Genomic DNA, 17,226 nt, shown 5'->3' on the forward strand with positions numbered 1-17,226 from the left:
TAACTATTAATCATTAATACTATTATCATTTTACTTGTGTTCATTCTTTAGACCGTCCATTAAAGAACTGCACAAAACTTGAGCGATATTGACTACATTTCCACCAAGTGATGTTCTGCAACTTCTCCTCTGGTGATAACATTCCAAGAAGCATGGTGATGGATGTTCAAAACATTACCAGCTTTATTTCTATTGCAGCCACCACACTAGCCGTCATTATTTCCAATCCAAGGCCACTTTAGCGTGTTAAGGAGCAATAATAGAAGGCGAGCCCCTTATATGTCAGAGCAGCCACATATGAGGGATTTCTGGGAGGTGATAGTCCACGATTTCACAGAGGAATTGTAGATTCAAAACTCCTGGATGATCTGCTCACATTTGAGGAGTTGTGTGATGCAATAACACCTCTTGTAGCTCCAACTGCATTATGAGGGAGCCAGTTCCTACTGATAAGCACATAGCCATAGCATCATGTGACCTAGAAAAGCCAAAAAAGTGTTTCTATTGCAGTTTTGTGAAAAATGGCTTTTTCAAATCACCTGAAATACCATCTCATGCCACCGTAAAAACTTTTTTGCGATAAATGTTTTTTTCTGTATTTTTCACATTTCATATTCGCATTTCAATTTGAGCATTTTGAGAAACCTGCCTAGTTGCTATGGCGATTGAGTTTGGCCTCACATCCACACAAGCTTTTCCTTTTTTCTTTTGTTTTTATTCCATTAAGGGTCATTGTAGTAATAGTAATTGTGTGATACTGTATACCATGAACTGTGATATTTTTTTTTGACGAATATGGTACCATGAAAATCTCATACTGTTGCCACCCTAGTTGTGAATCTTTCTCTGCCAACTTCCCAGAACCAGCCATGATTTTGATCATTTTAAAATTTGCTCTCTGTATTTTCTCCAGGATCTCACATATATACAAAAGCCCTGAACAGTTACGTTGGAGGTAGTGGTAATAAAAGACCAAATGATCATACAAAATGGATAAAGAGAAGAAATAAAACATTAACAAGAGGTAATACTGAAAATAAATAACTGTCAGGTGGCACAGTGGTTGTGGGAGATTGTGCTGTAAATGCAAAATGACAGTTTCTCCTTCTTCAACAGCCACCTTTCTCTAACCTTTGTGAGTTATTTTGACTGGAAGACATTATATCACAAAAGAATCTCGGAATACTCATCATGTCTCGCCCTGTACTCTGAATGTGTCTCTGGGTGATGATGAATTTGCTTTAAAGCGGTGATGTAGACTGTAAAAGTCAGGAGGTCAGGACGGGCACAGGTTCTTTTTAGGCTCCATTTAGCACATAAACACTCGTGTCCTCCAAACAAGGGGAGAGTGTTTTTAACACCACCTTTTTTTAACACTAAATGCTGTGGTTACTTCAGCAGGAGGTAACTCACACACTAGGCACTGATGCAAGACATTGAAATAGACTTTTACAAACCTTTAGCCAAAATACCCTTCATTTGATTTATTCACTTTCTCTCGCCTTCTCTCTCTCCTATCTGTGTGCACAAGTTAGACAGAGTAAATGTTTCCGTTCCCTTTAGACTAATGCTTCACATACACCAGGCATTAATATCAACCCCACAGAGATAACTCGCTTAGATGGAGTGTACGTGTGTGCCTGCTTGCATCTGTTTGTCTTGTGTTTGCGTGTGTGTCTGGTTTTCATCAGATGAGAAATGAAATGAGTTATCTGCCCCCCCCCCCGGCCCCTCCTTCACCACATATTAATTACATCAGGCCTGTGATATATGGACACATTACAGGGTGTAAAACATATTATTTCCTTATGGAATCAGGCCCCAGGAGAGATCCATCAACCTGCATCACGGTTAGTTTGGGTCTTGCTACATCATACAGTAGGTGAGCCTCTGGTGTACCAGCCACAGTCGCAGATATCTAACCCTCTGTGCACCCTATGAACACTGTCCTCAGCAAAAAAAAAAAGGGAATTTTTTCAACTGCTTAAATAAGCCGAAGATTAGGCTCACCTGTAAAACCGACTGCTGTCTCTTACAGCAGAAAGAAAACCTCTTGTTCCCTATTTCCATCAACATGGAACCCATTCCATGCTGGTTCTCACACCTAATTTTGAGCCATTTAGAGCATTTCAACCAAAAATAAGTTGCTTCAGAACCAGAGAAGTTTTTTCTTAGCTGAAACAAATAACAACAACAAAAAACAAAAAGCAGGTTTTCCTAGACAAGAAGTGTGAACTGTACTGAAATCAGTGTCACATTTCCAGGGCTGGACCCAAATATTGGGATATTCGGGTATTTGTTAATTGGGTAGGTATTTGGTTTTCAATTAAGGCCTTCGAAGATTCTTTTTTTTTTTTCTTTTTTCTTTGCAGAGGGTACACATTTCTTAACCAGTTTATTATTTGTGTCGAGCCATTTCTGTGCTGGTATGAGCAGCACCGGAACACAAAAACATGAGCCCCCCTGCAGCTCACTCCAAATTTAACCCTTTCCTGCAGCATGGAGCGAGCGAATTTCAATATCTTCCATAAGGAGGACACTTATTATTTCAGACACAAAACGAAGTTTAACAGACTAATTTAGAACACTGAACACATATTATTGTACTGCATAACTGTCTGACATATTTTTCTAATTTTACAAACTATTAAGTGTCACAACAAACATTTGGAGACACACTGGGCTCACTTTCACCTAACACTGAAGCTCTGTGGCGCATGGTGTCTCTCTCTCTCCTGATGCAAAAAACTCAATGGCATCTGTCCCCCAACGCATGGTCTTCCCCTATCTAAGGGTGTCTATTAACCCTGAAAACTAAAAATGACAGTCTAGCTTCACACTTCTCTCTCAGGAGTAGTTAGTGGATATTTGCTTATAGTAAAAATATGAGTACTTTAGCTAAACTAAGCCCCTAACAGGCCTGAGGGCAGAAGTCAATATGATGAAATTCCCTATTCAAAAATACTTGTTCCATGAACTTGAAGTATACAAGACAAGAAAATGACCTGAAAATTTTTAATTTTAAGTTTTTTAAAAAGGTGAAGGTTATAAGGTTAAAAAATACAGAAAAAAAAAATATTATTTAAATCTAAATTTTAACTTACTTCAAGTAATTTTCTTGTAGCTTCTTTTTATATACAGTACATCATTTTTTTGCACATTTTGGTGGCCATATCCACCACTGGCCACCCCTTGCCTCCACCACTGTATGGGACATCAAAAGACTGACTAACATTGGGCCTCATTCAGTAATCCCTTTTTTCTTAAATTTGTTATGGTAAAAGTTCCTTAGAAAAATCTATGTCAGATTCATGTCATGGTCTTAAACTGCAGAATTGTTTGCACCTGTGTCCTTATAATGATGAATCCGCTTGCCCTTGTGAATTGAAAGTGTCTGTCACTTATTAGAATGGGCTAATCACCTTAAAAGGGCCAGAAGAGACTGCAGGAGGGTTTGCACACAAACACTGAAGAGGATGGAGCACCAAACTGCAAACATCAAAAACTTTCAATATTTCTGAAATGGAGATATTTCTGCAGTAAATGAGAGTCAAAGAAGCTATCATATTTCGGAGCATCAGTGGCAGATATAAAATAACACAAAAGAGACAATGCTTCAATGTGAGAGGTGCATAACTGATGAAATTTTAAAAAAGTTTGATCTCACATCTGAGACCAACAACGGTCTTGCCAAACAGAAGAATCATAACCAGAAATTCTGTTTTGATTTTTTTTAAATAAGTGCCAGTGCCAAGTATATAAAAATATAAGATATAAATAAAGTAGAATAGAAAAAATTAGTACTAGTATGTAAATATTTAAAATGTTAAATATGTATAATGTGCTGAGTGTGTCTACAAAATATAAAATGATGTGCCGTTTGCTTTCATGCAATGTATAAAAGTAGTATCCCCTTTTTTATTTTTTTTTCCACAATGCTCTACTCTGTCTGTACTTTTATGTCTTTGCATCACTTTATATGGTGTCTTTTGTCTGTTTGTATGTCCCTGCACTTGTCTCCACTTGTGTTATCACCGCATTTCACCCCCAAAAAAAACCAAAAAACTAGCATGTAAATTTAGAAATAGAGACGAGAAGAAGAGAGACGCTGTCCACTGGAGAGGGACAGGCTCGTCCTCGTCACTCTCTGCAAACAGATCTACGGTCTGTAACAGGACATGATGTGTATCATCATGCAGGAGCAGTTAATGTGCCGCTGTGTGAGTTTCTGGATCCAGAAACAGGTCGTCTGTGGGTCTATAAATAGCCTGATGAATTACTTATTATTAGACGGCATGATTCCCAATTAACATAGCTGATGTGAAGTAGTTAGAATTGTGTTTATGTCAATTGTGGATTTTTGTTATATTGTGGACTTTGTTTTGAGGTTTTCTGTTATGTTTTCTTGCTACTGATGTTCAGTTTCCTGTTTTATTTTGTAGTATCACTCCTTATGTGATGTCTCGTTTTACTTCCTTTCCTTGTGGGTTTTCCCACTTTTGTATTTCTCTGCTTAGTTTCTGTCTTTTATTAGTCTTGTTCGTCCCTTCTTGATTTTACAGTCTTCTCTGCGCACCTTTTTCTGTTTGTCTTGTTTGCTCCGCCCTTATGTTCCTCACACACCTTCGACTATCAGCCAATCTCTGTGTTTCTCTCCTGCTCCATGTCCACCTCCCCTAGCTGTGTCTCCCTTAGTCAGTTCGTCTGTGATCCTCCCTGTTGTTTCCACCATGTTTGCTCCATCTTCACACTTGTCTCCTTGTCTTCTGTGTTATCCTGGGTGGTTTCAGTTTAGTTTAGTTTTAGTTTATAATTTGTACTTTGTGTTTTAGTTACCTGCTTGTTTTTTGGACATGGTTATCAGCATTAAAGCTGGCTTTTTGTTTGAGCAACTGTCTCCCCTTCTTTGTTCTGCATTATGGTCCTCGTCTGAACTCACCCGTGACAGTTAATTTATTTTAAAAGACCATAGTGACTTGTAAAATGCTAAAAAAAACAAAACAAAATAAGATAAAAATAATTACAAACATTTTAACTGATTAAAATTATGACTGTAATTTAACCCTTTGAAACCTGGAGCGACATCACTTTTCTTATGCTGCTTTCAGATGCCTCTCAGAAGTATTCAAACCTTTGATCATGAGCAAATTGGTGCGATTCCACTACATTATATGGGGGAAAAGGCAACGAGCAACTTGAAAAGAAATGTTCTACAAAGTGCAAGAAATTAATACATTTAGATAGTGATTTTAAAAAAGCTAGGAAAAAAAAGTCTAAGTAAAAACATATTTATAATTCTCATAATTTCATGTTTAATGTTATTATGTTACAGAATCAGACATTTTTAAACACTAAACACTTTTTTATAGGTTTTGACTTTTTAACTTTAGTTTGTATTGTTTTGTTTTGTTAACATGGGGAATAAGGCAATGAGCACCTTGATAAGAAATATCCCACGAAGTGCAAGAAACTAGTTTGTTTAGACAATGATTTAAGAAAACGAGTAAAAAGAAAATCAAGGAAAAAATGTACTTTTAATTCTCATAATTTCATGTTTAATGTTATTATGTTACAGAATCATGTATTTTTAAACAATTTTCCAGGTCTTGTTCTCTTAACTTTTTTAAAGTTGTTTTGTGTAATGGGGGAAAAGGTGATGTCGCTGAAGTGCAAAAAATTAGTTTATTTAGACAGTGATTTTTAAAAAGCTAGCAAAAAAGTCTGGGGAAAATATATTTATTTGTTATTATTTAAAATTATGTTACAGAATCTTACATTTTTAATATTTTTTACCTGTTTGTTTACCTGTTCTTTAGTTGGTATTGTTTTGTTTTGTTAACTCATTTTCAGGGAATTTTCTTTTTATCTTTAATTAACTTCTTGACAATTTTCAGGTCATTTCTTCTTTTGACGCTCATTGCCTTCTTCCCATGTTTTTGACAGAGATCAAAACAATTTGCTCAGGTTACAAAGGGTTGAATCATGTAAATACATCTGTAAAACTGAAAAAAAATAACAACCCCATTATTTTTTACATACATTTTAGTACTGAAACGTGTGAAAGTGTGCTCTTGTGAGTGTATAAATTCGGTCCTTCCCTAAGAACAAATCCTAAATATGGAAACACTGGTGAAAGTCACAGTCTTTGTGAAAACTGCCTGAGGACAAAATGTTGTTGGTGCATGGAGCTCAGTGGCGTGCTGCTGAAAGGATTAGGTCAGATCAGATGATGCTGATATCGGTAGCTCAGGAAAGCAATGACAAACAACTTGTTTAGTTTGTTGGACGTGTCGATGACTTCACACAGTCTACTCTCTGCGGTGACTCAGAGGAAACGCTCTGCACAAAGTAGTCGAACACAAACTCTGAGTTTGACCTTATTAGTTGGATGGTTCTTTGTTGCAGCAGCTATTGGAACAGGTTGGCAGGTTTGCCGGCGTTTATCAGAGCGTATTAGACCTTCGCTGGGCTTCTATTAAACTTAATGAACATTTAAATCCTTAAATGGATTGAAGGGAATTGAGAGCGGCGAATTATCAGCACGCCGCTCTCCGCTGGTGTTGATAAAGACACCCGCCGATGGAACTTGAAGAGACGCATTTGAGACAGCAGCCTCCCCCTCTCTCCCTCTCCTCATCTCACTTTGTTCTCTCCCCGTGACCGTCTCACACTCTCCTTGTTGCTCTCCTTGGTTCCTTCTCTCTGTCTTTACCCGTAGATTTCTCCTTTGTTTCTAACACACGCTGTTTTCCTGTGTCTGTCCCTAACAGAGCAGAGGGGGATGTTGCTGCAGAGCCAGATCCCCATCATTCATCAGTCCCCATGAAGGGAACATCATAGAGATCTCTCTCTAGGAGGGATGTGCTAACACAACCACAACAGCAGCCCATTACAGAGCTGTCAGCCGCTGCCCAACCTCTTCTCCCCATCTCTCACTCCTGCTTTATCCTCAGCCATCTCCACTAAAGGATCCTCTGCCCCACATGCTAGCAGAGCGGAGACACATAAATTACCTAACGATACAAGTGCAATCACAGAGTATGGCAGAGCTGGCCCAGGGGCAGCTGAACTCTGGCCAGCCCAGCATCAGGTCCTGCTAATGGGTGGAAAGGGCTCAGGAGAGGCCCTAAATTTTGAGGCCTGGCCTGCTCCTGGCCGCAGCTCAGGAGGACCAGCAGACCCGACCGTATTGATCTGCTCACTCCTGTATTCCTGTCGACAGCTGGCTAACAAGGCTGATGTCTCAATAAAGACCTGCGCCTTGGGGAGAGGGGGGGAGCTGCCGGCCGGCTGACAACAACCTGTGTCGGGACAAACAGCAGACAGAGGGAGGGAAAGGTTTACGCCCTCTTTGCTTCTTTAATGTGCTCCCACATCTCTGCTCACACAGGCCTCCCCCCTCAGGACCACACCAGGAACTGTTCCTACCGAGCTGAGACCGACAGCGACTCATGAGTTCAGGAAAAATACAATTTCTACAATTACTGTCGTACTTGCTGTGGTATAAATAAGCTTTTATTGCTCTTAAAGTGATACAAAGAAGAAAGCAGCGGTAATTTACTGTCAAAACACAATTAACCCTTTAAAACCAGCATCAGTTGTTTTGTGTTGCATTCAGATGCTTTTACAAGCTACACTGTAAGAAGAAACTAACTGGTTTAACTTGAAAAAGTTAATATGTGGCCTGCCCTACGCTTTTTAGTTTACTGAATTTGAGAAAACTAGTTAAAAGATTTAAAAATTACCTCAACTTGAATTTTCGAATTCAACTTTATTTTTTTAGGCACCCTGGACACTAACTATGAGTTAATTAAAACAATTACATTCCTTTTACAGTGTATTTGACCCTTTTGGGGATAAAAAGGTATAAAAGGCATATAGATAAATATGGGCATAAAAATGCAATGACCAACTTGGTATAATTTATTTAGTTTTATTGTTTTAAATTTTCAACACTTTCTCATAGGTCATTTTCTTGTTCTTTTTTTGTACTTTTTTGCAAAAATTATTATCATTTTTGTGATTCTTTTTTTTTTTTTTTTGCTAATATTTGGTCCGTGTCTTTAAGTTGCTTGTTGCCCTCTCCCATGGTTTTGAAAGAGGTCAAACCAATTTGCAAAGGTTTGAAAGAGTTAACAAAGCCTCGATTTTAACCATCATATCAGTGTCGAGGTGAGATAATGAGTATTTAACCCTTTGAAACCCATGGCAATTGTCTAGATTTCTTTAAAAAAAATTGATTCTTAACAAGAAGTGGGACACAACAAAAACAGGAAATGAACTGAAAAAATGCTAAAATGAAATAAAAAATAGTCAATATGAATAAGAAAAAACCCAAATGTATATGTTTTTCTGTAACTTAATTTTAAATAATCATAGTAATTATAAATATAGTTTTTTTTATATCTTTCTCTCTCTGTCTCTCTCTGTCTCTCTCTCTCTCTTTTTCTCTTATTTATTCGGTTATTTTTATTCAGTTATTTCAAGTTAATTTTGTCATAGTTTTGCAATTTTTTTGCAATTTGTATGACATTTGATGCCATCTTGCAGACTGCAATTTTCCCCCATGTTTTTTTAAAGAAATTAAACTAATTTGCTCACATTTCAAAAGTCTGATAGCTGTACAAGGAAACTGATGTCGATAAATGGAGCAGTGGTGGAGTGGAGGGTGTATGTAGTGGGTATATCCATCTTTTTTTTCTGCCCGATTACAGTATATACCCATCTATCAGCAAAAAATGCATTGGAATATAGAGGTGAGTGCACCCTTTTTCTCCTCGGTAACCGACCCATCTATCTCGCAGTGCACCCACCTCATCAGCTACCACTACAGCGTCTGTTAGCACAGAACACAAAACCCGTACAGACGTTTCCTCGGGCCCAGCACATCTCCTAATAGTCTTCTATCTATTATAGAGTGTGAAGTGACAGCTCTAAGTGACTGAGCAAAACAAACAAAAGCAGCACACTGACAGACTGACTAATGAGGCTGATGATCTATTTCTGATGCGTGAAACATTAGGATATAGTTTGGCCGCTGTATGCAGTGAGGAGGTGGAAACAGACGGCTCCAAAGAGTCAATAAAATGCATTTGGAGCTCAGACATGAGACCTGCGGAGGGACACATCTTTCCTCGTCAGTCAGCCTGCTGAAGTGTCCTTGAGCAAGACATCAAGGACTACACACTTCAACACATTCAGCTCTAGCCTAAATGTTTTCCCTCTGTAATCTGCTGTAGAAAGGTCTCCCCTCCGAGCCATTCATTATGACGAGTTCTCATGCATTTCCCACTTATGTGATGTGAGCGTGCAGCAGGTGCTCTGCTAAGTGAGGAGAGATCAATACAAAGCATCTGTAGCACTGATCAAAATCAAAAAGCCTCACTCTTTTATTTTCATGGACAAAAATTTGTCTTTGCCTTTTATTGCACAAAGAGAAAAAATGCAGCTCCCAGCAGCCGGCCTCCTTTCAACTTCTCCCTCTTCATTTCCTGTTTCTCCTGCGATTTTGTTGCTTCTAAATTACATGTTCAAATCTTAGAATAATGAAAAAGAAAGGGGAAATCTTTGTTGCCACAGTAGTCATGGCTCCCTGCCTCTGTGTCTCTCCCCCTCCTGGTCCTCCTGCAGCAGAGGTATGTGGGAATAATCATCCACCTACAGTTTGCTCATTAGCAGTGAGGCCCGCTCGCTGCATGGGTCTTTTCATGTTCCTCCGTACTAACAACAACCTGAAGGAACGCGCACTGTCCTCGCTGGGAATGCGGCAGTGTGAAACAGTGTGCTGGAGTTGAATCAGGGACAGAGCCTGAAGACAGGAGGGGCAGCTCAAGGAAACACCACCTCCATCTACACAAAGGACTCTACACACGTCTGAAGGGGCAACAGGAAGCATCCGGGTCGGGCTTCATTTCTTGCTCCCTGTGATGGGCTAATTCAAATAACCAGAATTTTGAACCAATAACTTTAATGTGGTCATTTTCATCCCTCAAAATCACACAGATTTTGTGTTTTCTCTCAGAATTGTTTCCTTGAAAACATTATTTCTGCACCAGCTGTTTTCAAGGACTATAACTGTAGTGATGCTTCAAGTTTACACCCTTCTCCAACTTTACAGGAAAAAAAACTTTGCTTCTAGGACGTATGTGTCATGTTTGTTGTTTTTCTTGTCGGCAAGTAAAAGTGTGTGAAAGAAACATTTTGCTATTTTTTGCTTTCGCAGAAAACACTCTGAGATACAGAGACAGAAAGTATTAAAATAACACATTATGAAATAAATAATTTTTCAATATATATCTGTTGAATTGTGCCAAACACATACAGTCACACGTATGTAGCCATAAAATTGTTTCAGGTCATTACCATAAAATGTATTTTATTCCACTATTGACTTGATGTGCTGTTGCTTTGTTTTGAACTAGCAAAGAGCTAATCACATAACACGCTCTGTCCTTGGTGATAAAAAGTGTTTTTATGAAATAAAATGGTCATCAGGAAAAAACAGCTTTGGGAAATAACGAAACAGACTCTTGCAGGAGAAAAAAATATGCTTTGAAATAAAAACTGAAATAAAAAATAAAAAATAAAAATGACCTGCAATAACATTTCAGAACATTTCATCATAAAGCTGCTGGAGTTTTAAAAGTGTATGAGATTATGTTACAATTTCATGCTTGTATATTTTTTTCAGTATCTTCTCTGTATTTATTCATTTGATTATTTATTTCATTGAATCTGTTTATTTAATATGAAACACACTGATAATATCTCTGATGAAAGTATATTTAGACTCAATTCACATATAAATCATCTCACTAATATTTTACAGTACACAGTAACAGAAAAAATGAGAAAGAAAGACGGATGATGTGTAAAAGGCGGCCGGCAGAATCACAGTTTTTCGACAGCGAGTTTTGTTTTTTAACAATTTTGTCAATTTCCGAGAAAAAATAAATATGTATCTCCTTTTTTTAATTACAAGATAAATTGAAAGAGTGAGTGTTCCAAAGTGAATTGAGAAAATGATCCAGTGAGGAAAAACATTGGATAAATAGACCTGTTCTTATTAACTAATGAAAAGTTTTGGAGGTAAGTTAATTTCACAGTGGCAGTATACATCTTAACCCTTTGAAACCTGGAGCAACATCTGAGAAAATCGGTCTGATTTCTTTTGAAAACATGGCTTTAACTTGGCAAGAGATGTCCCACAAACTGAAAGAAATTAGCAAAAGAATATGAACTGAAAAATAGAGAGAGAAATTATTTTTTAAATGGGGATTTATATGTCTTAATATAATGTTTGTCTGTTTTTATTTTATTTTATTTTTTGGTGCTAAATTTCAGGTTATTTTCTCTCCATATTTTGAAAGAAATCATGCCAATTTTCTACGGTTTCAAAGGATTACAGAGCTTCTCCCCCGTTTTAAATTAATAGCCTATGTTTTGCAAAATGTAGTCCTTACAATTTCCCTCCAACACTACAGTATTAACCATGATGTCTGCCACAAAAATAAAGCTTTGCATCCGCTTGCAAGGTTTTAAACCTTGTTCCTGAATGATGTGGGCAAACTGAACTGAGGAGGCTTCACCTTCCTTCACTACATACAACTGGTCTTACTGATCTCAATTGATTTTTCTTTTTTTCTGTTTCTGGATAGAAATAAACTGAAATTAGATATCATAAAGATTCCCGTGTCAGGCACACAATGGATTCATATTTTCATTTATTCTGTTGACGAAAAATAAACACGATATGTCAACCGTCTTTCCCTTTGTCTCATTCCTCCTTTTACCACACACACACACACACACACACACGGCACTCGGTAAACAGATAAATGATGGGGTCTGAAGGACACATGCGTTAGGATGTGGACAGGATCGAAAGCTCACACGGCATCAGACTGATATGACTGCAAACATGAACGATGAACAGAAACAAAATGGCTGGCCATGGCTCCTGCTCGTCAAATAATAAGTACACAAATCTGTCACAGTGTCTGTGTTCTGTGAGTGCTCGGCCATTATGTGTATGTAACGCAGTGTGTGTGTGTGTGAGTGTGAGTGTGAGTGTGAGTGTGAGTGTGAGTGTGTGTGTGTGTGGGGGGGGGGCTCGTTGTGTGAGCAGTTGCCTGTTTCTCCACCAATTTAATTTCCAGCTCTGCATTCATTCCAAAGGTTATCTCTTCCATGTACATGTAATATTTGTAATTCCCGTCGAGTTGCGATGAGCCGAACCAAAGTGAAGAGGCAAAATTACATTTTCGGCTCTGTCATTTTTTAAAATACATTCAGTTATCACTCAGACATTTGGGCTCGATAACTATTTTGCCCCTAATCATTTCCAAAATAGAATAAAGACACTGGTTACTCTTTGGCAGGATCTTGAAAAACTGATATGTTTTCTCACATTTATTTAGATGAATTAGTGTGCGCGATTAGAGCAAAATCTAATTTTAGGGGAAGGTTATATTCACAAACTCTTTTGACTTTGTGGAGTCAGGGGATCTTTCTTGAATGAACTGGTGTGAATAGAAATTAGTTGACAAATTGACATTGATTGCACTGTTAAATAACTAAATAGGAGAAAATATAGTTTGGGTAGGTAGAGCTTTTTTAAGCTGCACAGTCCTATGACAGGACAAAAGAGAGTTTGGAGAAGGCCCAGAAAACAACATCTCTGCTGACTGCTTTGCAGCACTTTGTTTGGAGCTTGTAGTTTAATTCAGCCTGAAAAGACTCTGATCAGACAGCTCCAAGGGGTGCGCAAAAATAATTTTAAAAAAGGTTAAAGGTTGATATTAGATCCATTATTATTCGTAATAGCATAAAAATAAAATTAAAAATTAATGAAATTTAATCTTATTGTTATGACAGTCTAATTGCTGTTTTAAAGCGATTCCCAACTGGGCTCAAAATGGAGCGTCAGATCACTGCAACGTCCCCGCTTTGATTCCGGCTGAGGAGCTCTGTTGCATGTGATATCCCTTTCCTGTCATTCTCTGCACTGTCAATTATTCATTAACTATTAAAAAACAACACAATGTTTTTTAAAAAAAAAGCTAAATAATGGAAGAAAATAAAAGTAGCTTCAGTCAATTTTTTGTTACAAACTGGGTCATTTAGGCTTCAAAATGTGCCTCAAAATCTGCATTTGAAGCATGTAGCATGTAGACAAATTATATAACACACAGCATAAATAGACAGAATGCCAAGAAAGAATAAGATGATAGTGACTAAAAAGATTTTGCATTAAGCCTTAAATGCGGTGCAGTGAATTAGTTTTGTGAAGTACCAGTTTGTGATTAGCTGATCACTAATGTAGCACAGCAGTCTGTCCTGCAGTTCAGCTCCGTGGAAACACATTCACATCTGCAGACAAATGACAGACGGCACAATACTCTAATGAAACATGGGACTGTATGTGAGGAGCTCTTTTGACACACCTGGAAACAGACAGCTGTGTTCTGTATCTATTGTGGAGTGGGATAAAACAGCTTCAACCGAATTCTACAACTCAGTGAGCGCAGAGACGGCGACAGGGTGAAAATAAAGTTTATTTCTCTAATCACACTGAATCGTTAATCAGCAAAGGGCAACAATCATGGCAGGGGAGGTTGAATGAATTAGAATATCAAAGACATGGGAGACGGAAGACGAGGACAATGAACGTGGAAGTCAATGAGTAAAACTGCGGTTAAAACTGGAGCGCCGTGGAAAAGGAGGAAATAAAATCTGAAATGCAAATAACACAGGGTGTTTATGTCGGGTTGTACATGTAGTGGTCGCTGAGACAACACACACAAGAACAACTTAGTCAGACTGACAGGCTGTCTCTGTCTGTCTGTCTGTCTGTGTCTCTGTGTCTGCGTAGCAGTCCTCTTTCCCGCTGTGTCTGACCTGAGGCGGCCCAACTCTGCCGCCTCGACTCTACACAGCTTATACAAGATAAGTGCTGCCCTCACCTCTCCACTGCTCAGGTGATCCCACCTGAACCAAAACACCGAGCTCTCTTTTTCTCTCTTTCTGTCTCTTCCTCTTCTTCTTCTGCTGCTATTTTTTTCTCCCTGCAGTGGTGAGCTGAATGTTGCCGTTAGAGTGAAGAAGGCCCTAACAGTTGAATCGCTGCTGTCAATCAACCTCCTGAGACCAGACCTATGTCAAGGACCCTGTCACACACACACACACAAAGAAAGGCACTGGGGGACTTTGTAGTGTTTGTTTGTGTGCGTGTGTGTGTGTATGTGGCATTAGTTGAACAAGTGATAACAACAGTTTTCCGTCTTGTGGTGGAAAGATGGACAGGAGGATGGAAATAAACAAACCCAGGCTGGGCTTAAGGAAGCAAAGTGTGTTTTACACGCACACACACACACACGCACGCACATACACATCATTTACAAAGCTTTTAAAGAAAATATACGCACAAGTTTATTTTACTAAAAAAATCCATGAAACTGATTGTCTTGGAAAATGTAAGTAAATTTAACTACTATTCTTAATTTATGTGTACTTTATATCTAATTGTTAAATGATTTAAGTAGGGGTGGAGAATGAGATTTTAAACAGGTATTTTTATTCCCATTTAAAATCCCAAAGGAATACAATGTAAAAAGCCTCTATGCTGTGCACAATGTCTACACTGGAGCAAAAAAAATCATTGGGTTATCATTTTTATTTTTGAATCTATTTTATAAGGGTCTGGATAATATGTGAATGAAAAATTATTAAGATTTGAAATTTCTAACCTATTAAAACAAGAAATCTCTTGTGACTAACAACTAAAGGAAGTTAAGAAAAACTTATTTGAAAAATTCCAACTGATTTGTTCTGAGGCCAGCTAGTACTTCAAGTGCTGTGAAGCAAATTTTGAAATTCTGCTACAGACATTAATGGGTTAAAATTTAGTTATATTTACTTAATTTCATGTTTCTGCAACTTAAAATGATAAGTTTAATTAAATAAATCTTTCGAAGTTTTAGAAACTTTTTTCTGCTGGTTGAGAACTCGACAATCATTTGCATTTTCCTCAACATGTTGAGAAAACAAAACTCACAGAACTTCATCACTGGCAAAATCCTCTTTGACATAATCAAGTTAATTCAGACTAACTTAGTTTACTGAAGTTGCAAAAACTTAAAAAGAACAAGGTTATTTCATGTGCTTCTTTTAAGTTGCAAAAAACATCCCAAAACTGAGTAAATGCAGGCAAATTTTGAGTAAACTTAACAAATAGATATAAAGTAAACATAAATTAAGATTAATAGTTATATTCACGTGTCCTTTTCAAGGCAATCTCTTTCCAAGATTATTTGGAGGACTATCAACTTGTCAGGTTTTACACTGCAAGTGAGATGTTCACCTCAGATCCTGTATAGGAGGGAAAGGGCGCGCACGCACACACACACACACACACACTTTCACGTCACTCGCAGCAGACACATGCGCTGTTACTGCAGCTGACACGCAACCCAGGCAAATATGAGCAATGTCAAAACGCGTTTACACACACACACACACACTCACACGCACATCACTCAGATTTCCTTGAGTTGTTGTGCACCGCAAACTTTGATGTCATACCCCGGGATATGACACACAAACACACCTTCTAAGTGTTTGTGTGTACATTTGTTGGTGTGTGTGTGTGTGTGTGTGTGTCATGTTGGCTCCTTGTCAGTATGTTTTCCAGGAGCTCCACATGTATGAAGTTAATCCCCGCTATCAGAGAACATGCATTGTTTAACTCTGTCTATTCATGTGGGCACCCACACACACACACACACTTACCTTCGTTACTGTTGGTTCCTGCCGTGCCCAGAGCCTGTAGTGAAATAGTCCATAGCAGCATCGCAGCCAGCCCCGGATCTGAAGCCATGGTGTTCTCCCTCACACCCCGCCAGTCTCCCTCTGCCTCTCTCCCTCTCTCCTCTGACTCCCTCGCCCTCACTCTCCCTCTCTGCCACTCGCTGCCTCTCTCTCCTCTCCCTTCCTCTTCTTCTGTGTCCCAGGGTTGAAGCACGAGCGAGAGCCGGCGTTGAGGAGCGGAGTGTGAGTGTGTGTATGTGTGTGTGTGTGAGAGAGAGAGAGAAGTGTGTGTGAGCGTGAGGGGCTGCGGGCTCATTGGGTTGGAGTTAGAGCCTACCTCTGTGGCTCGCTTCAGTCTGCCGGCTCCCTCACACACACACACACATACATACATACACTTTCAGTAGGCAGCCGGAGGGGGGGAGGGACAAGCGCGTCTGTCAAAATCTCAGCAGCCAATTAGAGCGTGGGATCGGCCAGCGCTGCTCTCTGGGATGCCACACCCTCCCGTCCTACCTGCCCAGCCAACTCTCACTTTCTGTTTATCTCTCTGGGTCAAGAGCTGGCACGTTGGAACCCCCCCCCCCACGCTCTCTGTTATTTACCCCCATTTGTCATTGGCTGGCTTCTCCCACACACACACTCTCACCTACCCAGTGGCAAATATCTGACTGATGGGCTGAACTGAAAACAGCAGCATGTCTGCGAGGCTCAAGGGCAATGATTGGTTATCGATCTTCTGTATTGTATTTGTAAAGCTTTTATCCACAGTAGCTATGTCCAGGTGCAGCAGAGTGTGTCCGCACATGCTTCTATGTGTGTGTGTGTGCGCGAGCACGTGTCTATGTGTGTTATTCAAGGACTATGATCATTTATTGATTCATGTAATAGTGGAGAACTCTGCAAATGTGCCAGATCACAGCACCTGTCCTGATCAATTGGGTTTTCACTCTGGTTATGCGGCAACATGACACACACACACACATCTTCCTCCATACACTGCTGCAAAGTGACCTGAGCTGTGCTGAACTGAAATCATTACCCATAGTTTATAAAGCTGATGGATGGTTTTTAGTCAATGGTAAACTTGATCTGATGTCAAAGCAATAACACTGTCACCAACAGTGTCAGCTCAAGGTCCAGGTCTGCTCTCCTGATGGAAATCATGTGACACAATCGAAAGCTCAGAAGCAGCCTACACATGGAAGGTGGGACTGTTTTGTCAGTTGCTGTTTCCAAGGTCAACGGAAATTTACTGTTGTGATACAATGTTCGTTTTTATTACTGTTATTATTACTATTTCACCATATATGTGGTATATGACAGTATACATGTGCAGAGGGGTATGAGGTATATGATGGCATTAGTGTGCAGCAACTTGTGGGTTTCTACACTATAGAAATCCACAAAATGTTAAGT

At 39.0% G+C, this 17,226-nt stretch overlaps 1 protein-coding gene across 5 annotated transcripts in view; it reads right to left on the bottom strand.

Moving 5' to 3' along the window:
* The window catches only part of epha8 (eph receptor A8), a 159,019-nt gene extending 142,834 nt beyond the window's left edge, over positions 1–16,185 (bottom strand). For 3 of the 5 annotated variants that reach the window (XM_088082708.1, XM_088082712.1, XM_088082706.1), the window contains exon 1: positions 15,790–16,185. In XM_088082708.1, the coding sequence (XP_087938834.1) occupies positions 15,790–16,123 (334 nt within the window). In that variant the 5' untranslated portion in view covers positions 16,124–16,185. The remainder of the gene's footprint in view (positions 1–15,789) is intronic. The other 2 variants (XM_088082709.1, XM_088082707.1) reach the window with 1 other exon arrangement.
* Between the last annotated feature and the right edge of the window lie 1,041 nt (positions 16,186–17,226).

The sequence above is a fragment of the Plectropomus leopardus genome, chromosome 2 (genome assembly GCF_026936395.1).
Source record: "Plectropomus leopardus strain MGB_pleo_1.0 chromosome 2, ASM2693639v1, whole genome shotgun sequence".
NCBI classification, from domain to species: domain Eukaryota; kingdom Metazoa; phylum Chordata; class Actinopteri; order Perciformes; family Serranidae; genus Plectropomus; species Plectropomus leopardus.